General features: G+C 45.4%; 2 protein-coding genes across 5 annotated transcripts in view; one reads left to right on the top strand and one right to left on the bottom strand.

Annotated features, from left to right (window-relative positions):
- Positions 1-5,918: 5,918 nt before the first annotated feature.
- On the bottom strand, positions 5,919-18,836 carry TSEN15 (tRNA splicing endonuclease subunit 15). Of its 3 annotated transcripts, none has more exons than XM_074908303.1 (4): positions 18,753-18,836; positions 17,767-17,848; positions 16,417-16,552; positions 5,919-6,348 (listed from the first exon to the last, which is right to left on the bottom strand). In XM_074908303.1, the coding sequence occupies exons 1-4, from the start codon at positions 18,768-18,770 to the stop codon at positions 6,144-6,146; spliced, it is 441 nt and encodes a 146-aa protein (XP_074764404.1). In that variant the 5' UTR covers positions 18,771-18,836; the 3' UTR covers positions 5,919-6,143. The 3 variants fall into 3 exon arrangements, with proteins under 3 accessions (XP_074764404.1, XP_074764405.1, XP_074764403.1); XM_074908304.1 differs by lacking the exon at positions 18,753-18,836 and adding an exon at positions 18,186-18,649; XM_074908302.1 differs by lacking the exon at positions 18,753-18,836 and having other exon boundaries at positions 17,767-18,646.
- A 4,562-nt stretch (positions 18,837-23,398) lies between these two features.
- The window catches only part of COLGALT2 (collagen beta(1-O)galactosyltransferase 2), a 63,247-nt gene continuing 62,491 nt past the window's right edge, over positions 23,399-24,154 (top strand). For both annotated transcript variants that reach the window (XR_012633766.1, XM_074908300.1), the window contains exon 1: positions 23,399-23,840. Coding sequence is in view for 1 of the 2 variants with exons in the window: in XM_074908300.1 (XP_074764401.1) it covers positions 23,551-23,840 (290 nt within the window). In the remaining variant the exon portion in view is untranslated. The remainder of the gene's footprint in view (positions 23,841-24,154) is intronic.

Genomic DNA, 24,154 nt, shown 5'->3' with positions numbered 1-24,154 from the left:
TGCAGATTTATCCAGCAAACGTCCATGATGGTGTTAATTTGGGTATTTCAGGTGGTGGAAAGAGGGGTGACCAGCTACCCTGCACCGTGAAGGCAACACTCTCCAAGAGGTAAAGCCTCCTCTGCAGGCTGGACATCGGCACAATGCTCGTGAGACACTGCTTCAGATTGTACCAAGAATTGTGCTGGTAAATGGGATTGGTCTGGTGGAAAACTATGAGCCAGCACTGTGCACTCACAGCCCAGAAAGCGAACCGTACCCTGGGCTGCATCCAGAGCAGCATGGGCAGCAGGTCGAGGGAGGGGATTCTGCCCCTCTGTTCTGCTCTTGTGAGACCCCCCCTGCAGTGCTGGGTCCAGCTCTAGGGGCACCAACATCGGAAGGACACGGACCTGCTCGAGCAGGGCCAGAGGAGACCACAAAGGTGATGAGGGAGCTGGAGCAGCTCCGCTGTGAGGACAGGCTGAGAGAGCTGGGGGGCTTCAGCTGGAGAAGAGAAGGTTCCAGGGAGACCTTCGAGTGGCCTCCCAGTATATAAAGGGGCTACAGGAAAGATGGGGAGGGACTCTTGATCGGGGAGGGTAGGGATAGGACAAGGAGTAATGGTTTTAAACTGACAGAGGGGAGATTTAGATTAGAAATAAGGAAGAAATTCCTTACTGTGAGAGTGGTGAGGCACTGGTACAGGTTGCCCAGAGAAGCTGTGGCTGCCCCCTCCCTGGCAGTGTTCAAGGCCAGGTTGGACAGGGCTTTGAGCAACCTGGGCTAGTGGAAGGTGTCCCTACCTGTGGCAGGGGGTTGGAACTAGATGTTCTTTAAGGTCCCTTCCAACCCTAACCAGGTTTGGCAAACTGATCTTGGTGGTCAGACAAGAAACGTGGGGAGACACTTGTAGCTAGGTGGGGATGCAAAGAATGATTGATGAGATGATAAACCATCAGGGCAATAAATGATGTCAGTTAGGTGCTGAGAACACAACACACAGCATGTAGTTAGTCAGAAGCTGGGAGAGTTCAATTCACCCCAGCAAATAGGCTGTCAGTCAGGTTTGCTGAAGGTAGGTAATCTGGGGTTCCTCAAGCTCATGGTGCCACCAAAGTGGGAGCATCTGAGAAATGAGGGAAAGAAAATGGAAAAGCAATTGACTCCCTGGGATACTCTGAAATATGAGGTGCAGCTGCAGCTATTTTTGAGGAGTCAGAAAACCCTAATTGCTCATAATTATCTTCCTGCATAGGGGTTACTTGCCAGTGTGGCAGTTTGCTGTTGGTTGATATAGGCTGAGATTCTTTGCAACCCTGGCTGGTGTTGCTGCACCTCCTGGGTATCGGCTGTAGATGCAGGTGCTGAAACAGGATCTGCACCGGGGATGCACCAAATTCCTCCCAGTCCTGCAAAATCACGGTGTCCTGAGGTGTGATGCAGCAAAATGAAAGGCAGTAAGAAAACTGTTGAAAAAGCAAAACAGGGTGGAGATGAAGAAAAGCTTAATTCTCTTAATGGGAGGGATTGGAAGGGCTGGAGAGTTCAACACTATTGCTTCAGCCTTGCAAAGTTGATGGGACAATTAAAATGCAAGTAGAATAGCAGTAAGAAAAGCAGAGGTGAAAGGCTATTCAGCTTGAGAACATTCAGTTAGTAGGGCCTGAATTTATATCGGATTGTTTTGGCTACTGATTTAGGGAAGTTTTAAACTACTGGATTATAATGGAGGACTGAAACATCCCTGGAGAACTAGAGGAGAGGACAATAAACCCACTTGTATAGAGCAGGACTTACAGGCTAGCTGGTAAGAGTTTAGATTCCTAAAAACTACTGGGGCAACCTATTAAACATGTAGTTCTTACAGACCTGCAATACTAGTAGGATGATTAATAAATTCATATGACTGTTTATTAGGAAAAAAAATTGGTTTAAACAAAAAAGCTTTGTTGTCTTGCTGACCCAAAAAAGAGGAAAGTTTAAGATCACTTGGCTTTAGTAACGTTGTTGATATTTCAATGTCGAGTCCAAGCAAAAGATCCTGTGGAAAACCTTGCCCAGCTTGAGAACAAGTTACAAGAGGAGACCGTGTCTTTCTTCTAGTGATTTCTGAAAAACAGAACTGTTTCGTAGGGATGCTGAGAGCCATTCTGTAGGGGACAGGATCCTGCTTAGGGTGTGGCTTAGAAACTGCACAGCTTAAGCACTGCCGGGGACAGCATCGCTGCCACGCCGGCATGGGCCACAAGCCGATGCTCTTGCGTCCTTTGCTCGCCCAGCTGCTCCACGCTGAGCTCACACACAGCTTACACACAATGGTGTAGGTGACTCCAACGGGAGGAGCTGCTGCCCAAACATACACACGCGCTTCTGCTTATTCAGTGTGGTGAAGGGGAAAGTTGTGGTAGTAGTTGCTCACTTTCAGCAGCTGTCTGCTGCAGTGCACGTTTCTTGGCCTCTTCTTGCTACCACAGCTCCTCTTTATGCATCTGACAAGGCTCTCTCCTTCTTGAGCTGTGTTTTTTCACATAAAATGTTCTGCATGCGTTGCAGTCAGGCTGAATACAGGACAGTTCGGGTGACAGTACCAGTAATGCCTCAAGGAAACAGTTTGCATAAACCAAAGTGGACACTCACTCACGCAAATGGGCATCGAGTCTCACCATCAAATCCATACCAAAATCTCTTTGCTTTTCTATCATTCTTTACTCGGTGGGGAAGCTACAATGCAAATATCTCTCTGGAGAGAGAAAAGACTTGAAAATGATACTCTTAAGATTTTAAAACATACCTTCTGTTGGTCAGGGGTGATCCGTAAAACAAATCAAGCTGTGCTTGGAAAAAACCTTTAAAAGATGGCAAGATGTAGCCTGTAAAATCTTCTGGGCTGAAGTAAGAGATGAATTTGCAAAGGCGTCAAGGCCAGATGTCATGGCTCACGCTTCCACAGATGTCTCGCAAACACTTAAAGCAGAAGTTTGAAGACTAGGCACAGCACCAAGATACTATGGATTTAGGAATGTTAATGCACTACTGCTCTGAACTGATACACTTCCAAGGGAAGTCTCTTCCATCTTTGTTCAGTGCCTGGAACACTAGAAGCTCTGGTCTCTGTGCTGTTGACTCAATACAGAGAAATACTTCAGTGGAATGTAAAGGAACAGCACAGCTGGCTCTGAACTTATTTAACATCCCCTTGTTTACATTGTAATACATATGGCACAAACAGTGCAGTGACATTCCTTTTTTTTTTTCCTCAGAAATAAAACTCCATCACAATCTAAGGAGGCTGGAAAAAGGCCTGTATAATCATTTCTCAGTGGGACACATGGCAGAAATCAAAGGCTCCAGACACAGTTTCTCCACTCAGTTTCTGAAGACTGGGTAAGCAGTTTGCAGCATATAGAAAAGGAGGCTAAAGTTATGCTCCTCTTTCTGTGCATAGAAATAATAAAATTAAGGCTAAAGCATCAGTCATGTAGCAAACTGCAAAACAGCAATACTTCATAGAAACTGAAGCAAACGTAAATGAATTTGCTTTTGGGGTTAAGTGTGTGTCGCTTAAATATAAATCCTGCAATGTGTAGCATGTTACAGCCTTCCTCACACAAGACCAGCTCTTTTCCAGCACATACTCACACTGGGGCTGAAGTAGTTAACAGCTTATAACAAGGACAATTTACCTCGTGGTATGTAGCCTAGCAAAGTGTAAGATTTACTTGATGGAATAAGCAGTAGAGTACAAGAAATATCAATGTTAAGGTCAAACACAGCATGTTGGGAGTCAGCACACAGGTACCCTTTTAAGGCAGTATGGCATTGGACCAAAATAAAATGACGTTCTTTCTCCATGAGGGGAGCAAGGCCGAGAAAGAGAATTTTTCTTTGCCTTTCTCCATGACTGAAGCCCACAGACCCACGGTCTCCCCTTGCTGTATGGAAAAAAAGCAACCATTTTGTTTCTGACTGCATCAAAACACAGAGAGCAGGTCCAATTACCCTGACTGATCAGCGTACACATCCATAGAGCTGTAACCCATCCAAACTCAGTCTGTGCAGGATCAGGTTAATAGCTGGAAACAAAAACTGCCAGCAGCAAACCTTTCTGAGCTGGTATCAGCTGCCAAAGCTCCCACCTCAGTGAACAACAGCTCACATCTGAGGAGCTAGTTGTAATTACAGCAGTAAGAAATACTACCAATAAAAAGATTAAAAAAATAGCACTGGCACAAGGGACAGTATCAGAGTGTTGCTGCTCACATACTCGGAGTAGCTTCCTGCACTAGTGAGGCTGTGATGGGCTCAGCAAGGCACCCGGGCACCCACAGCAGCCTGTGCCTCATAGGGTAACAAGTTCCCCAAGTCAGCATGGTCCCCCTGGGTGATGGTGCTAGTGGCAAAGCCAATAAAAAAATGTTCTCTTTGCCCGAAGGTGCCATGAAGAGCTCTGGGTAACAGTGCACCCTTCTCCTCAGAGTTTGTTGTCAAAGCTGGGAGGGGCAAGTGTGTGCTGCAAGCCCTGGAACACCCCAAGAGGGCTGAAGTCTGAAGAAGCCAAGAAGCCAGAAAAGCAGTTGGCTCCCTTGCCCAGACCAGGCACCTGTGAAACACTTGCAGGATCAACACCCAAACACAATGCCCAACACCCCATGGAGTGTGAGGGCCTTCCTGCCCTGGGCTCTCTCTGCTAGACCATTCTGCCTCCCAGCAGAATTGGCTGTACTAGGTTCAAACTCCACAACCATAGAAACATCCACTCTAGTCATAGGGATAGTAAAGCTTAAATGGTCTTTCATTTCCAGCTTGTTTTTTTGGACTCTCTCCCATTCTTATACCCATGCAAAAAAAAGAGTTCTTATGCTTCAAACTTTGAATGTGTGGTCCTTGGCCACACAAATGTCATACGGACATTTTTGTACTCAAGAAGCTGCTTCTGGGATGCTATTTGATTGCCAAGAAACTCTAAGTTTAACCTGAAGAAGATTTCTATGTGAAAGACATGGAAAATTCCCATAGAAGAAACTGAAAGTCAGTTTTTTTCCTTAATTTACTCCTAACTGAAACATCTCTTGGGCAGCCAGTTTAACAAGCAGAAGCTATGTCCAAAAAAAAAGAAATCCTGGAAATTACAATGAGTTTAGAAACCTGCTAGCTGCATGAAGCAGATAACTAGTGTCCACTCATAGCATAGAAAGTGATATACTTTGGTGACAGATAAAAACATGCCCTGTTGTCATGCTCCTCTTCAGAGAGCTTTAAACCTAACATCATGGCAAAGCACAAAAAGCAGAGTGAAGCTATTTTATAGACAAGAAACCCAAGAGAAGGCAGGTCACCATTCAGAGAGCTTGGTTGCACTGGGATGCAGATACAAGGCACCCTGGGTTCTCAGGCAGTCGTCCAGCACCATGTTGTGTGGAACGGGTGCCCGGTGGCATTTCTGGATTGTGACCTTTAGCATGGTGTGCATTCAGCTACGGGGGTAATGCTGCCCTGGGCCAACACCTGCGGGTGTGCTTGGTCCCTCATAACCCACCTCCGCAGGAAGGGCCAGCCTCTGCTCAGAGGTTCATCAGGCAGATCCAGAGAGCTATCTTTACTAGTCTATGCTTTGTTCTAGTGGCCTCTGGTATTACTATAGACTCTACTATAGCAGGGAAAAATTTAAAATAATGTATTTCTGTGGAAAAGGTTTCTTACCAAAAGCAAGGGAAAGGCAGGCGTTCAGAAATGTAACCCAGGAGGTAGCATCAGTGCTTCTGACAGTATTAAAACAAAGACACTCTGTAAACTACAAAGCCTTTAAACAGTATCAGTACTCCTGCCAGAAAGCCTTAAGATTTACCTTCAACCAATATTCACAATATGGGTAAGGATGCATTTATTCTGTTATGTACCTGACCAGATACAAAGGAGAGACTAGCTTTGGAAACATTTCAGAAGTATATTTATTAGTCAGGCACAATCTGTCTCAAAGCATGACCCATTTCATACTTCAAATGGCATTTCATTACAGTGCAGCTGCACAAGCTTTTGTCCACCCTGAACAGATGCTTGATATGCAGAAGGCAGGCTTTAGCACACTACTTACATAAGTAAATAAGTTCCTGGATTTGTTTAGGTTTGAGGACAGTAGTTCAAGAAAAGTCCATTTGTCTTAATCATTTGAAAAGCTTCTTTCTTTTCTTTCTCCACTGTTTATTGTCCACATCTTCAGTATCATCAGGAGGATCTGGTGTTACAAAGCCATCAGTCATTTTATAGTAGACTACTGTGGAATCTGACTCAACTATGGCCAAGGTAACTGACAGCGGGGTGTCGGGATCATCTTGTGGGAGAGATGCTTTCTTCATGATTTCTCTTATCCTAGAAGAGGAAACAATCAGTTAGAAAGGAGTTCACAACCACCTGACTATGGCACAAAGGCAGAAGTGCACCGTTGCTCTTTTTATTCAGCCTAGTTTTATTCTGCAAATTTGTCTTCCCTAAAGGAAGTATAATATCTGTTCTAATAAAAGTTGTATAATCAAGCAAAAAAATCAAGTAATAAAAGGATCTTATCAAAATATACTCAGTTACATACAGCTCTGCTGGAAATGGCTCAACACATGCTTCTAAGCTTTGCTTAGGTGTGCTAGTCTGCATATGCCCCAACCATCCTTCAACTATCACAATCATAACATGGCAATCTCTCATGGCCTTGTTTTCATTAGATTAAAAAGAAAATCCAATTGAATTACACATGGTGTTCAATTAGAGAGCAAAATAATTAAGACTTGTTCCATTTGTAGAGACAAATCTTCCAGTCTGTGCTATAGTTCTCTGTGAGACCCAGGAACCGGAGCCAGGTTTCTCTACCTCCCTGTCTAGACTAGAAGCCACAAGACTAATGTTCAAGACAGTCAGCACAAATAATAATTTCCTTAAAAATTCAAGACAAAGTTATGCAATTGTTCCTGTTCATCTTATTTGAAGAATAACACGCCAACTGCTTTCCAGTTCAGAGCTGAGGACACTGATGCCTGGAGTCCCTGTATTACTGTTCTGACTGGGAAGCAAGTAAAGGAGTGCAGGGCCCAGGGGCAGAACCACAACAATCCCCAGAGTGAGCACTTCCACAGGGAGCCTTCTCCTCCACCTAAAGGTCGGGTGCAAGACAGCTCATCTGGGACTGCCAGGACAGGTTACGCTCTGGGGAGAGGTCAGCCATGCAGTGTGAAAAGTCGCCCCTCGCTTCATGCGCCCCCAAGATCTCATTCCCCAGAAAACATGCATTTCTGAAGCTGGGCACTGTAGTTGAAAATAAGGCTCTTTCTAAATGCATCAGCTTTCAAACTTTAATCATCATCTTCCTTCCAAACCTCTTTGATCCCTTAATAAAAGCCAAATGGAAAGTGGCAGTGAATAAGCAGCAGCCTGGAAAGCCTGCGCTATTAAGCCCATGACCCTCTTAAGTATCCATCTGTGTTCTAAACTGTTCATAATTCAACTCGGCTAAATTCAGTAGTGCCTTATCTTTTGCTTTCTCTCCTGGCCCATATATAATGCAAGGCAAAGCAACACAACACAGTCATTCATGAAACAGAGCTGTGAAAAGCCATATTCTGGTCCTCCTACCATCAGCAGCACATTTTGTAACAAGAGAACAAATAAGCAAAGAAATACTGTACTGGCCACTAGCAGAAGAGAGACACCTGCAAAAGACTCATGTTTCAAGCAATGTGACATTAACTTTTCTGCTCCCTGCCACTGCTTTGTCTGCACGTTTTCTTGGCAGGTGCCTCAGGCTCAGGGCCTTGCTACGGAAACTCTAACTGCACCATGGGTATTAAGGAGAGCATGAACGCAAGCCTGCCTTCCAAAGCTGTGGGTAATTCACAGATGGAGGAGCCCTGCAACAAGAAAGAAATGCATCCCACTATGAGCAATGCCTCAAATACAGTAAGGCCTCCCAGTGAGAGAGGTGATGTGCCTGCTGGAGTTGCAGCAGTGAATGGCAAGTGAATCACAGGTGCACAAGTAGGCACCAGGACTGCAGTAAGCAAGGACAAACAAAACGTCTAAGGTGCAGCGGTGAAGCTGTGCTGATGCTGGGCACCTCCTGGTCTTGTCACTTCCAGCTCCTCCTTAGGGTACCTCCAGTACCACAGTGCCTTGCCATGGCTCTGGTGAGTGACGAGGGCCTGGGAAAGGATTGCAGATGTCCTTCCAGACATGCTACACATCCACAGAGCAAGAACCTACTTATCACACCTCGGTAGCTGGTGTCTGGAGGAAGCTCTGAGTAAGTTGCCAATGGTGAGACCAGGCTACTGACAGAGAGCCAGTGAGGAAAGAACTACAGTGGCTTTTATGAAGTGGTGGATATTAATCTCTCTCTTTCTCCTGGGAATGTGGAATAGAAATAACAATAGAAAGCCAAATAAAAGGGCACAGCTACCTGGGAGAGTTATTTTGGGAATCAAAGAAACCAAACTTGTGTTGAGTGTGGACAGTCCCTCCTATTTGGAAGCAGACTCAGGCAGTGGCCTGTATTCACCTGTCAGCCAGGGCAGAAGCTCCTTCATATTTTCTTTAGCAACTCTCACCATTTCTCCTCCTAGTCTATTAGGGAGATAGATGTTAACAGTGAGGCCTTAGATCTAGATCTCCCATCACTCATGATTTCTTCTTATGTGTCAAGCAGAGACATCTGAACCTTTCTACCTTTCTCCCCCCCGCTCCCCCTTAGAATTTAAGACTTAGAAGCTGCACCATGATCCCAAAGGTGGCCAGGTCCTGACAACAGATTACTGACACTTCTTTGCATCCCTGACTTACTTCTGAGGAGACTGATGCCTCAGGATGATCTGCTAACACTGCCACCCACAGAGCCCAATGCTTTCTACTGCACATGGGGAGCCAGCCTCCACTGCTGTAAAGAATTACAGCTGCAAATGCAAGATTCTCCTCTCCCCCTTTTTCTCAACACAGGCAGCCCCAAAACAAGAGCTCTCATTCATATATACCACAACTAGCCATAATGCAACGCAGCACATCTGCAGATTAGCGAGAGGGTATCTTTTAAAAGGATAAGCTTTGGAATTCAGGAAGCCTGTATCAGACGCCTGTGTTTCCTCTCCTCCCCTGAAGGCATCACTATTAAGTCTCTGCATCCAGCATGTTCACAAAGTTTCTCCGCAGCAGTGGACATTTCAAAGAAGGAGTCAGAGAACATCTGGGTTTATGCTGATGTCATCAAACTTGCTACCTGCCACAAACAGAAAGGTGAAATATTGCAGGAAAGGTATAGGGTTTTTTTAATCTGCTTGATGTATATAACACTGTCTATTGGAGAAAAAAAAAAAAAAGGCAAGAAGTGTTCTTGGCCTTCTAAAATGCAAAGGAATTCATGCGTGACCTCCTAAACAAGACAAGAAGCTTTATTTGAACAGATACAGCCCTCTAGTCTGCCCATTTCACACAACAGCTGTGTTCAATGACTAAAATGAGGTCCTAAACAAGAAGCCCCTATGCTAACACCTCCCCCCAATAGAACTAGCTGACTTCATTTACTAAGTTAATGGTTGCAGATAAGCTCCTTAATGGCCAGTACATCTGCTACACCATAGAAGTGATGTTGGCTATAAAAGATGGCTTTTGCTTAAGCAAATGTGAATTTCATGAAAGTTTCTGAAAGTGTCAAATATTAGAAGCCTCCAAGACAGGGGAATTCAATACATCCAGTACTTTGGCACACTCCACCAACAGTCTTGTCAACCTTCATTCACCAGCATTCAGACCAGTCTTTTCCTCAAGAGTCACAACTGTTAGAACACATTCTGTAAACACTGTTCCCACTCATACCAAGGGGTCCACAACAACTCTGGTTTGGTTCCCCAGCCTTTACAGGCCATGTTCCGACAGCGTGAACCCCACAGAAGCTGTGGTGTCGAGCATCTGGCATGGACTGGCTCTACCTGGTTCCTCCTTTTCAACAGGCATTCAGGTATGCCCACTCCACTGGCCAGACATCAAGTTTTAGGCACAATGTAGAGAAAAGGTGCAGTTGAGAAACAGTTAATACCATTCTGCAGTGTCTGAATAAAAGCTTAGCATGTTTTCAGTACAGCCTGATGTAGAGCCTATGTTGGAAGAAGACACCATGTCACTCTGTCATCTCCTGAAGGACCCTCTACAGCACAATCCCCTTAGTACACGTTCACTCCCAGGCTCTCCCTTGTTCATCACCTCTGACTTGCTCACGCACAGGCTCAGCCCAAGTAGGAAGATCAGGGACAGCCAAGACTACACATGCTGCCTTCTCAGGATTTATGCCAATGACTACCTAGTAAAAAATAAAAGGCATATAGGGCCCCAAGAGAGCTCACAGAACAATCATGTGTGTGTGCACTGCTGCATGCACAGTGGGAAGTCTATGAGTTAAAATATCCTGCAACCTCTCATTTCCCTTCTCTCCCCCTTCTCATGAAGAAAAAACATCCAGTATTAAAACAGGCAACAGGGAAGCTTTAGGTTTCCCACACAAAAAGGTACAAATGCACTGTGAAAGGAAAAGAGCATAAATAAGCTAGGGGAATACAGACACCAAAAGAAACACTGGAAAGTTTAAAGTCCCATAAATAGAATATAAGCAAATATTTTTGTGAATAAGAATTCTCCTCTATTGCAGATCATACAGTCCAAAGTTTTCAGAATAGCTTGAAAACCCATCTCTAAAAACTGATGGTGTCTGCATGTTCACTGCAACCCACAATCTGCTCCCACCAATACAAACACAAGTAGGATGAAGCCCTCAATTTCCACCTAGGAAACAAACTCACACTCACTTTATTTACATTGCAGGAGATGAAAATGATTTAATCTCAAACACTGAAGGAGACACATACAAAAGTAAAGAACTGGCATTTCTAAAGCACTTTGCATCAGAAAAAGGGCTTTAGAAAGGGCTTTCTAGACACCTACAAATTAAAGTCAGTTGGGATTGCTTTTTTCTACCAAAGAATTAGTTGTAAGAGCAGGTTTAGTTTATTTAGCATCATGCAAGGACCACTGCAGCTAATATAACAGCACTATGAATGCCATCTTGCATCTGCTTTTACTGCTGCTACTATTAAAAGATGACAGTGAACTTATCTGGTCTTCTACTGCTGTTGCAATTAATAGTTTAAAAACAAAGCAAAACAAAACAAATCCATACAAAAGAAGAGGGAAATTTTCCATCTTTCCCCCATCTGAATTTTTTATTAAAAGACTTTTATACAAGGTAGAACTTCAACACACATGAGAAATCTGTACTGCCATTCCTAATGATCTGCTCCTAATGAAATAACATCGGCCTTTTTGCTACAGAGAAAGAAAATGCCATATGACTGGTGAACTTCAGGCAAATGTAGCTCGAGGTTTTAACTGACTGCCCAAAAACTAAAAGAAAACAGAATCATAAGGGAAAGATGAATGGGCAGAAAGTTTTGTGTTGAGCAAAAGAGTACTTCAGTGATATATCCCATGCCAGTACCTCTGAGAAGCAGCAAAACCAGTGAGAGTAGTTTTATGGCGGTTGCATAGTGCTCCATTGAGCTGAAATGGAACTACTGCCTTCCCTACCATAAAAGCCAAAGGCTTTCAATCTGCCCTTTATACTTGGATGAATAATTCATTGCAGGCTTGGCCAGCCTGAACAGCTCCCTCCCCTCCATGCAAGGCAGGGCTGGAGAGGCAACACAAATTGGTCTCTGTACCACTACACAGAGATGATTACTCTGTGCATTGGAGTGCGCCATTGTACCAGACTCGTTCAGACAGGCCCCCTGACAAGAGAACCATGGCAGAGGAAACCTTCTGTAAAGCACAATACCTCGACTTCAGCCAGCACTACAAAAACTGCACAGCATGGCTCACCATCAAAAACGCTGCTCCAGACATTGCTGTCTTCCCTGCAGCTAGGTTAACTTAGTGCCTTGAAATGTATGGCAAGAAGCACGCGGTAGTGGTGGAAGAAGGTGTAAATGGACACCACTATTTCTTGGGATTTGTTTCCAAACTACAGGAACATGGGATGCTAGAAGAAACTCATGTTTTTATAATGGAAAAAAACAAAACAAAACAAAACAAAACACCAAAAAAACCCTCAAAAAAACCCACAACATGACTCACTGGTCATGAAAATGAACTGAAACCCCAAGGAATATAAAGCCATTTTTTTCCATGAAAGTCAAAAGAGAAAACAAGACAAGGTATGCAAAAGGGAGGAATCACAATTCAACTAAGTTCTACAAGATACACCAACTACAGGACATTCAGTCATAGTACTGCATAACCAACTCAGCTGTATGAGCCACATCAATCACTTTTAAACTATTAATAAAGAGTTTGCATTTAGAAGCCTTTAAATATGTTTTTAATGTGTGATTTAATGTATAAGTAAAATCAAATAACCCTTATACCAGAAGAGCTACTGACAAAACTATGAAGAGGATGCGAGGTAAGGAGCATGCCACACTTCCAGTGAATTTAAAACAACAGTGCTTCTTACAAGCAAACCCACTTCAGATTAGAGGAAGACCTATTTCACAAACTGCAGATTTAGAAGAGGATAAATTGCTTTCAGTCCTCAGATTTGCTTCTAAGGATGTTTATCAGCTTTAAAATAAAACATTTACGTATTCTTTCTCCAAAATTAAGTTACCATTTTGAGAAAATAACCCTTTCCCTCCTAGCCTAAACCAAACTTTGCAGTCTCCATAACCTCATGCAACTGACTTCATCCTTCATTTCCAACACTTGCATACAAAAAACAAACAGGGCAATAATATATCATTTAATCTGATGGTTTATTACTAAAATTTTGCTTAGGCAATGTTATTTGTCTAGGACAGACAGCACGTAGTTCCATTAGATCCAGCATCTAACTCCCTGGTCCTTGGAGGGATCAAGGCTTTCAACATTATATAGGAAAATCCAGCTGTCAACACTGTGAGCTCTCCGACACTTGCTGAGCTTGGTTTATGCAAGTCATTTCTGCCAGCTCTGAAACAGGACTACCTGTATTTAACTGCTTCATCCCCTTTAGGGAGCCACAATTCTGGAATGTACTGACAGTGAGTACTTGGTGTGCACTAAGAGGTTGTCTGCAGCAGTGAACAGCAAACACAGCCCAGCTGATGGACCTATGAATTCGTCCCGCGAGCATGAATCGCTGCTCTATTCAAAGGTGCACAAACACATGGTTCTCCAAACCTCAGACAGCTGTGTGAAGTTGAGAGTGGTCCAAGACAGATATAAGTTGCATCTTATTCTCCAGGTCTTTACTCACAGAAGATTCAGCCATCTTCATTTTAAAAGCATGTATGCGCAGCACAAAGCCACTCCTCGGACTGTATGAGGCTACCATTTGCATTGGTGGTCACTTTGCTCCGGACCCTGTAATTTTGCGATTCAGTGAGTTACTGTGCAGCCTTACACTGCCAGGGCGGGATTATCAGCTTCCATCAAGCTGTTTGTAGAAGTGGACAGTGAGTTTAGTAAGCAGAACAGCTTTTGCCTTAAGCAGTTAACTGTCATGCATGAACCAGACATGATAAAATCTTAGAACAGGCTGAAGAACATTGATCAGATTTTTTTTTTTTTGGTAGGGCGTTCATATTTATCATTTGCTTAAGTGTCTTGCTGGTAATTTCCACAGCAACTTTACTACGGCCTTTTAAGGACACACTCCTCTGAGCATCAGCCAAGCAGGAATCTTCATGAGACACCTGGGAAGGCAGAGCTTGGCTTTGAGAGGAAAACCACCCCTGCAGCTCCCATCCAGGCCTTACTGGTTAAGCAAGGGATGGCTGCCCATAAATTCTGCCATTTGCTAGCTGCTTTTGCAGTTAGCACATTTCCAGGCCCAGCAAGGAGGACAGAAAGTTTCCACCTTCCCAAGCCCCTCCAGTGGTTTACTTTAAACTCTAAGTGAGCTGCAGTCATTTGTACTGGTACCTCTTCCTCTGCCTTTAGCAGGTAACTAAAAAACCCAAAGCACTGATTTGAACAAAACGTCAAAGTAGCTAAGTACAAAAGCTTCCCTGTCTACCTATAGCTTCATAAGTCAAGTGAGAATATATCATTTAAGACATCAGATACCTAACAAGCCTCCTGCTATCAACAATCACAACAAAATATTCATCACTGTCAGAACAAAGAGCCAGTGATACCATGATACTGTTTCCAACTCCTTCTGTAGGATGCTTTTTTCATGGCCTCCCTCCACACTACGTAGCTTTGAGCTACAGTTACTGTCTATACCCCCTGTTTTTTGTCTACTGTTCCAGCAAAGGAGCCCAACAGTCGACAGCATCCTTTCTCTAAAAGGGCCAGGCCCCTCTGACCAGCGGCGACCTGTTAATGAAATGCCAAGCATACATATGCACATGCACGTTCAATAACACAAATACAAGCATATACGATCTTCCTGCCTGACACCATCTATGGGTACCGAGCACATATAGGCTTTAACAGACTCATCGGGCATTACAGCCCAGTATTCAGCTCATTTTATCAACAATATGCTCTGTGTAGTCGCTCTGTAGCAAAACCTAGTCACACACTGTACTTTTAATCAATGTGACGCATTCACTCTTTGCTTCTCTAACACACATCCTTCCAGTAATGGATTCCATCCGCACTGGTGCCAGAAGCAGAGCAAACAGTATCACCACAGTACAAACAAGTTCAGAGGCTCCAAATGAAAAGCTCCAATGAAACAGTAAAAGATAGGACATACATGCAGTGCAATATCTCACTGTCATTAAAAGCCAATTAGAACATACTTGCTGGCATTGATCCAATGCCAGGAATCAGCTTCCAACCTAGATGGAAACCTACTACATTAATCAAGCACAATGACTCAGTATGAAGGTGTAATTTCTCCAAGATCCCATATCCTTCTTCTCCCACCTAAAATCTATTTTGAGCTATGAACAGCAGTGTTCCTTTCACACACATACAGTAACCTGCTTCTTGCACTGAGGCCGAATGACACTCAGCATTTCATCCTGCAACATCTCTGAGCAGCTTTCCTCTGTTGTGGAGATCACATCCTATTTCTCTGGAAGACCAAGCCTGTGAGAGCAATTGACCAATATTTGCAAATGGAAGACCTTTTCAGCATGTAAATAGTACTCAAATCCATCAATATCTAGGAGGTCATATTCTTCCCCCTCACAAATACACTCTTAGGAAAACACATAGCAGAATTAAGATGGAAGTCTCTTTGCAAGAGACCAATCTGTCACTTCTAAAACAACAAAAAAAAAAAAGCAAAAACCGTAGTATGTCTAAAAAAATCATTCCTAGAGCACACACACATCTGCTAAGTGCTGCCTACTACTGTGTCAAGCTGCTGCCCACAAAGCAAGAGGAAACAGCAAACACTAGCAAGATCTGTAAAGCCAGCCCTGAGCACACACTCCTAGCAAGAGTAGGAACTGAAGAAAATGAAAAACGTTCTACGGTATGATGCAGCTGAAATAGTTCAGGTCTTCAGAGGCATCACAGGAAAGAATGGCAAATACCAGCAAGAGAAGGCAGCCATTATCAAAGAATAAATCATACTGTTTATTTGAGGCTGCTCTAAGGGCCAGTTAAAATATACTGTAAAATTACTGAAGAGGAATTTCACTAGGCTGCAAATATCTGTAATATCACAAAGTCATAGCTGTGTTGTCCTTCACTGGAGAATTACTTAGTCTTGCATGTGTAAGGAAAGTAAGTCAAAATCACAGCTCAAGGGATAGTTACACATTAGACTCCGGGTAAGTAAGAGGAATTTCCAGTTGAAAGTAGCGATATTACACTTTCAAAACAAAAAGTAAACCAGACCAAACCAAAACCACCAAGCTTATTCATAGTTTTGACAATAAAAGTCTATTCTTAGACAGGTCCGAGAGAATTTCTTTCCTCTTAGGTACTTTAAAGCCCAGTGACACAAACAGTATTGCTAGATTTCCCAGACTAAAAAAAAGCAGCACAAGAATGTTCAAAACATAAGCTGTGATGGTCTTGTATTCTAACCTGGTCTCTCAAACACATACTCTTGATATCCATTGTTATCTCCTAGAGCATATGCAACTTCTGAACAATACGAAGTGTTTATCAGCAGAAGGAATCACCTGCTGTGGGAAGCTGACATCAAAGGCATACCACTTTCAGAGAGGGAAAAGCAGAGACTGTTTCAGCTCAGAAAACTGAAGAAATCTCAACTTTGCATGTATGATTGCAGCACCCAAAATAACTGCTCACAGGCTCAGATATTGCTTTCCTCTGATACTCCTTTTGCTCCCCTTTCCCCTCTTGACCAAGTCATCAGCAGCCTGTTAAATAGAGTTAAATAGAGCTGTTCTTCATTTTCTCTTATTGGTAGCACAAGCCAAACACTGATCACATCCTCACCTCTCGTGGCTTAATGATATGTGCACAGGTACTGGCACCATCACTTGGAGACTGTCCTGTTCTCTTTCACGTGCGTGCAAACACACGAGTTGCAGTTCTGCTACTCCAACATGCTTCACTTCATGCCAGTTTCTCCCTAGAAAGGTGCATCATCAATGAGAAGGAACAGAACACAAAACACAAGTTTTAATCATTTAAATATCAAACCTGGTATTTAACATCTTAGTTTGTGTTTTTCCTCCCTCTCCTCGCAGGACATTTCCCATGTGAGACAACTACCCCATTTCATGGTGAAGAGCCCCTTCTGAGAAACAATTCTGTTAAAAAAAAAAACCACAGGGGCCATACTAGTCTGCTGATTCGAGCTACACTGATTGACGGTGAATAGGGATCTGACAAAGCTTTGTTTCAAAAAGGCAAAAAGGAGACAAAAAACATCTTTGTCATCTGCAGCATAAAACTGTAATTCAAATTTGAACTTTATCAGTACCCTAAACTGTGAAGAAGTAGGTGTTAAAAGCATGATTGTTGATGATACACAGTTCCTTCCCTTCTGCTTGAAGGGATAAGGATAAATGTTTTTTGCTGCAGAACTACAGGAGTCTTCTCTTGAAGTCTATTGAGGCATTTTCTTCAGAGGTATAACAATAACAGACACAGTGCTTTCTGGCCTGTAAAACCCCTTCCTCCCTTCTCTGACCTTGAGAACCACCAGCCTCCAAGAGGAACGGAAGTATTTTTATTAGGCTGGCTGCCTGCCTATGCACGGTCCCTTTTCAATAAAGCCAACTTGGGAGAATTGCAGGCAGAGGTTTATATATGACATAACTCTGTTCCACTCTTACAAGGCACCAGAAGACTACACTGCATTGTCATAATTATTGCCACTAGACTCACAAATTACCTTCTTTCCTACTGTGACCCTGCCCTTTCCAGAAAAGGGCATCCTATGTCAGCCATTTGCTAAATGGTAATCAGTCACTTTATCATTCATTTACAAATGAGGACTCTATTACGAACACAACCACTAAACTTGTAACTTCACCTTTCCATGCTCCTTTTCTTTTTCCTACTCCTCTTTTGCTTTTTTTCATGTGTGCCCTGGAATGCCTGCACCTGTAACTGCTGGACAAAATGGGCCTTAATTTTGTAAAGGCTCCAGGTAGGCAGATGATAGACATCTTCAGCACCAAAATACCGTCTGTTTCTTAGGTAACCATCACTACATTAAATTAAAAAAAACCTGCCAAGGACTTTTGTTGGAAAGGCCCTGCTAATGCACAAACTTTAATAGCACCTAAAGGTGAATACATCTGTTGGGATGTCTACCCAGTAACTTCACTGAATTACCTTCTAAGAGGTCCAGGTATACCACAAACGCAGAATAGATTTGAGCACTGTCAGATATATCAAGAGACATCATTTCTGTGAACTGAAACCCAAAAAGTAACATTGGTGATGGAAAGCAGAAGTTATATTAAGAATGCACAGACCAAACCCAGAATCCGTACAGCCATCTGAGCCACTGAAGTCTCAAACCACTTTTAAGGACCAACAGTTAAAAAGCAGGACTTGTTTTCTGACAGTATCTTAAGAGCTCTTTATTCCACATTCGCCTATTTTGGCTCTTAAGAAAGCAAGCTATATAAACAAACAAATAAGGATTTGCAACTATTTCTGGAACAGATCTAGCTTTGTGGAGAAGGGCTATGAATTTTAGCTACTTTTGCTGCAGAACATCAACATAAGATGACAGCCAAATTAAATACCTCCATGTTTTCACTATACCAAAAATTAAGATGGAGTCGAAGAAGAAGACGCTTGCGCTTTCCAGCTGCGATCACGGCATTTACAACCTCGTCCCCTAACTAAAGCCAGCGTTCCCCAACAACCCCACCGGCTCCTCATGGCCGGGAGACGAGCCCCCTCAACAGGCCCAATATAACAAAACGCGTTGTGTTAAAACCTTAAGAGCTCTTTTTTCTACATTTGCCTATTTTGGTGCTTAAGAAAGCAAGTTATATAAAGAAACAAATAATCCGGGCCACCTTCCCGGGAGGGGGGGGGGGGACACACACGGGACGGGACGCGACGGGACGGGGGACGACGGACGGGACGGGACGACTCGCTTCCCCGGCCCGAGATGTCCCTCGAAACCATGGCGGTGGGGAATCCTGTCAGGGGCCGGGGCAAGGGGCGAAGGCGGGAGAGTGGCCCCCCCTCCCCGTGACTGAGGGTTGTGAGCCCAAACGGTCACACACGCCCCACACCCCCCCGCCCCTCAGCGCCCGGGTACTGACGGGCCGCGGAGCCCCGCGCCCTCCGCCCCGGCCTACCGTGGGGTGAGTCGCCATCCAGTTGCCGCCAGCCCCCTCCGCCCAGCTCCCCCGGCCCCCTGCCCGCCGCCCGCCCGCCGAGGGCCCTCCCGCCTGCCGCCCGCCCGCCGAGAGGCCCCCCGCCAGGCCGCAGCTGCCCTCCGCTGGGCCGGCCGCCGGCTCCATGCGCTCCCTGGTGCAACGCGACTTCGCTCCGGGCGGCGCCACGTAGCCGAGCGCTCCCCGGCAACGGCGGCGCCGCCACCGTTCCGCCGCCACACCGTTCCGCCCCGGGCCCGGCCCCGCGCTGCACCCCTCTCACGTGCAGGGCGGTCTGTCTGCCGTGTTGTGACTGTACGCCTGGGCTCAGAAGAACCCTCTAAGGATTAGTCTGAAGTTTTAGAAGGCGGGCTTTCTGTACTGCAGCGCTGGACGCACGGGGCACCTAACAAGCATACACTAAAACAAAAGTTCATCCTTTATGTACCTTAAAGACGTGAATATTCATACATTTTTCCAAGAAGTCTCTACCTTTCTGCCTATCTACTACATTTACAAAATGCTGGTGTTGCAAAACTACACTACGCAGGCACGGGGGGCTCGGGTGGTTGGTTTGGGAGTTGTCCTCATTTCCTTTTCCCCTTTTACGGGGAGTCTTTTGAGGACAATTTCTTCTCCTTGGATGTTTCCCAACTCTGTTGTCCGGGCAGGCTGTTCTTTCTTATCCACCTTGTTTGAGCATTTCTGTCAGGATGTGTCTATTTTCAAGGTTAGGATATCTTTGTACATTTTAATCACTCAGGCCTTGTTAAATTCAAAGTTAAACATTGGTCAAAGAATTTCCTAATATTCCCGCCCTTGAGACTTCCAGGTATACACAACCAGGTACAACACAACCTCATAAAATATAATGGAATGCTTCTTTTATCACTAATTGTTAGAGGCTTCAACTTGCAGGTACCAACTGCTTGCGGGCATCAGCTAGCAGGGGCATCGGCTAGGCATCGTTATCACAGGGCATCCTTAGTCCCTCTTTCTAATGGCAAGGAGGCTTGGGGATTGCAAATACCTACCTCAAGCAGGGAGCTGGGGCCATAAGCTGCCCTGCCTGATGTGGAGACCCAGCAGGAGGGAGGAGGAGGCCATGAAAGGGATGTGGAACTTAGAGAAGTTTTAGGGGAATAAGGCAGGGTTTATAACCCAGGCACAAATTTCAGCCCGTTTGGGTTTAGAATATTTTCTCTGGGAGGCAGGGAGCACTTCAGAAATACTTCACATATAGGTTTCCATAGAATATGTTATTAACGTCTGGTGTCCAAAGCTTTTACAGACTGCCTAAGAGATTTAGATTCAAGGTATTGTTATTAAAAGCATCTTGGACTGCTTTACTTAGAAATACCTCTTGACATCCAGTACGAATATGGTTTGCCTATTGCAAACTCTCACAGGTCTGGCTTACCAGCTCCATCTGTCTTGGCACCTCTTTTGATAATTTCAAACATGGGCTTAAATGAAGTCAGGCCTGTCTCTTACTGCATTTTGAATAGCTTCAGGCTGGTGTCCATTTTCAAAAAATGTTGCATGCTGTTTTTAACAGATGTACTGAGCATACTGTAACATCAAATGAGAGACTGCAAAGCCCTCACTTGCATTCTGTGCTTGTTCTTGATCACACCACACCAAGACAAATCTAGCTGACATTGGAAACTGCCAAAGAACTACACAGATCTGAGGAAATACCAAGCGTAATCTTGAGATGCTCAGTTTGATGAAGGGCCTAGTGACAAATGAACAGTGTTGTCTTTAACCCATCCTGTTTATAGGCTCAATGATTATTATACAATAAAGCATCAGTGAAAATTAATCTATATGTATTGAGTACATAAATTGGTGTGTGGATTGTAGCCACACAAAGTCATAGTGGGGCTAATCATATTCAAGCAATTTTGAGGAGGTTGGCCTGGTTAAAAAGCATTGTTTTAGCCAGCACTTCAATTCCCTGGGCACAAAATTAATGGAAAAAAAAAAAAAAAAAGGATAAAACCACTCCAATTCAATCTCTGAGACTTTCACGGAAGAGTTGGCAACAGTGGTTCACCTGGCTGCTGGGAGAAGAATTGGATGGATTTAAATCCTCAGAGGTGAAGAAGGAAAGATGAAAGGAAACAGAGTCATCTAGATTCTTGTAGGTCTGTATATATTATATGCTTTATCAAAAGGATGGTTCCTCTGTTTTCTGCTGCATGAGAAACAAGTCTGAATTAGAAGAAAGCTGCCTCTGAGAGCATTTGTTACCTGCCAAACTGAGTGAGTATGTCACTGCCAGAGACAGCTACCACAGCTGGACTGTTCTTGTTTGGTGTGGATATTTAGAGGAGGCTGAAACAAATGGCCTAAGTTTATTTTTGTGGGACTTAAACTCTGCAAAAAGCTGTTTCTTCCTCAAAGCTAGAATATTTCACCACACGGTGGTTAATTGTCCTATCACAGCAGCATTGGGTCTTGGCTTAAAAAAAAATCCAGGATATCATTTTGATAACTAATAAAAAGTTGAAAATGTATACAGTTTTCTCTGTATATGCACATAAAGATATATGCATTTATAGATGCAAGAATGACATGAATTGTAAAAGGGTAACTGTTGATCTGAACTTTTCAAACTTTCACCCATGCTGTGTGTCTGAGAGTAAGAAATGAAGCTGAAGAAACATTTCATGTTTCAGGCATCAACCCCTCTCCAGAGTAAAGACAGGCTTTTGTGTACTAGCGTAAGGCAGCCAGCAAAGTGAGTTGTGTGAGTGAGGGGAAAGTCACTTTGAAAACTACTGCTTATGCGATGCTGCTGGAGGCATTGCATTTTCCCCCAGCAAATCAGTTATGGTTCTGATGGTGTTCACAAAACAAGATGGGTGGGGTAGTCTGAAAAGAACTGAATCCACTTTAGATTTCACTAAAGACATCAAGACCTGCACAGGCTGAAAAGCACATTCAACCTTTCACAAACATGCTGACTGCAGTAACACATAACTGGATCACGCCTTTAGGCTTTGCTTTGCACATAGGACAAAGACGAGGCTTCGCAGCCTCTGCCTCACAGGTCTTCCTTTGTTTCTAGGGGGGAAACTGTTGCTGCACCTGCATCCGCAGAGGAGGCATGGGCAGAGAGGAGTTACCAGAGGTGCAGGTGCGTATTTCTCCTGAAGCTGTCACACAGCCTCCTAAAAACAGGATTGTGACCCAGCTTGAACATCCAGTGGGTGGGAAAAGCCGCCTGCCAGCCCTCCACGTCAAGCATAGTTCAGCAGCATTAGTCCCCGTACTCCAAACGCGAGTGGTTCCCGTGGGCAACAGCAGCATTATGTGCATGTGGAATCGGCTGGCTCCTGAAAAACGCTAATCACTTCATACGGACCACAAAGCTGCTCCTTCCAGTTGGTTAATGAATCCAAGCATAAAAGCAACATGTGGCAAACTAACTATGTAAGAAAAGCCTCATTAATGTATCATTCTAGAAGGACAATTATGAAGGTGTAATGAAGGGCAAACAGGAGGAATGTATTTTAATTGTTCAGGAAGACACAAACTGCAGAAGATTCTCAAATTTTAGTGCAGATGACTCAATCTCCGGAGATTCTTTGCTAAAATTTACTGATTTCCTACGATGTTCCTTTTTGTATTAGCTTTTTGGAGTCATCTGATCAGGAGACTGAGACAACAGAATTTGGTATGGGTGATAACTTACATTCTATAAACAACACTGCCACCATGAACTCTCTCTCTCTCTGTATATAAGCTACCTGGGCTGCAAACACTTCACAATGAGATGATGAATAATTAATGAACAACTGTTCGGTTGCTAAATGTTTCCCCCTGTTTGAGTCTCACAGGCAGACAACGGTGCTGCCTACTTAAAGTGGATCTGTTCACGCTGGAGGAGCTACCTACCCACAGTAAAAACCACATACACAGTGATGGAGCCCTTAATTAGGGTTTTTATCTTGATAAGGGTTTAACATGCCCAAATCCTATTAACTTCTAAGAGATCTGTGATTACCATACCGCTTTTAAGATCTCGAGCAAATAATTTTAATTGCTGTAACATGTTTTATTAGTTTTGTTGTTAAATTGTCGTCGGTCCATGGAGGGGGAGGTTTCCGTGGCGGGCGAGTCAGTGAAGTGCAGAGAATCTCTTCACCTTCCAGCCACGTTCCAGCGGGGACACCGCGCATCCCTCCGCAGCGTGCAGTGGCCGCCGTGGGTGAAGCTGCTTCGCGCTGTCGTCCCGGGGGCGCCTGCGAAATACTTTTGTTGATATAAAACGGGCGGGAAGGATGAGGGTGAAATGTTCACGTAAGCAGCAAGCTAAGAGATCTCTTTGCACTCGCAGCAGCGTTTGGAGGGCAGGCTGCAACGGGAGCTGCCAAACGGCTCTTCCAAACCCAAAACGCGGTGGATAAATGTAGGTTTTCTAACTTTTCCCGGGACGCAAGACGCAGGTGCGTCCAGGCTGCGCTGACTGGAGCCTGCCGGCGGTGAGCGGCTCCCACGCGGGTCACCCCACCCGCGCTCCGGGGCGGGGACGAGCAGCGAGGGGTCGTCCCTGGCCGGCAGCCTGCCGGGGGAGAGCCGGCCCGGGGGAGGTGCGGCGGCCGCGCTGCCCAGGAAGGCCCGCTTCGGGGGCGCTGGACCGGGCGGGCAGGCGGCGGCGGCGCCGCCGCCGCTCCTCCTCCTCCTCCTCCGTGCGGCGCGTCGTCGTCCCCGCGGCGGCGGGCGCTGTAGCGGCCGCCCCGCACTGCCGGCGCGGCTCCCCGCGCCCATCATGGCTGCGTGCGCCGGGCCCCGCGCCCCCAGGGCTCCCCCCCCCACCCTCTTTCTACTCCTCCTCCTGCTGCTGCTGCTGCTGCTGAGCGGCTGCGGGGCCAGCCTGCCCCCGGAGCCCCCGGAGCCGCCGCCGCCGCCGAGCTCCGAGCCCCCGCCCCTGCCCGAGTCGGCGCTGCAGAAGCCTACCGTGCTGCTGGCCATCATCGCCCGCAACGCCGCGCACACGCTGCCTCACCTCCTCGGCTGCATCGAGAGGCTGCGCTACCCCAAGAGCAGGATCGCCCTCTGGTAAGGGCGGGGAGAGAGGGGCGATGCGGGGCACCCTGGCTGTCCCAGCCCTCGGTTTCCACCCTGCTTGTACCCGGCGGGGAGAGAGGATTCGGGGGCGGGGGGGGAAGCTGAGGCGCGGCCGTGCCCGGCGAAGGGGGTGTCTCCGCTTCTCTGGCCGCTGCTTCTCGCGCCCCCCGCGCCGCGCAGGTACCGGGCCTCGGGAGGCATTGCCCGGCTTCGCCGCCGGGGGAGACCCGCCGCCGCGGCTAGCAGCACCCTGAGGGCGCAGCTCCCACCCTTGGGAGCCGAAGAGCCGCCGTCGGGCTTTGGCA

This window comes from Athene noctua, chromosome 5 (genome assembly GCF_965140245.1).
Source record: "Athene noctua chromosome 5, bAthNoc1.hap1.1, whole genome shotgun sequence".
Taxonomy (NCBI): Eukaryota; Metazoa; Chordata; class Aves; order Strigiformes; family Strigidae; genus Athene; species Athene noctua.
The sequence above is the reverse complement of the archived record's forward strand: the minus strand, read 5'-3'. Positions and strand labels throughout refer to the sequence as shown.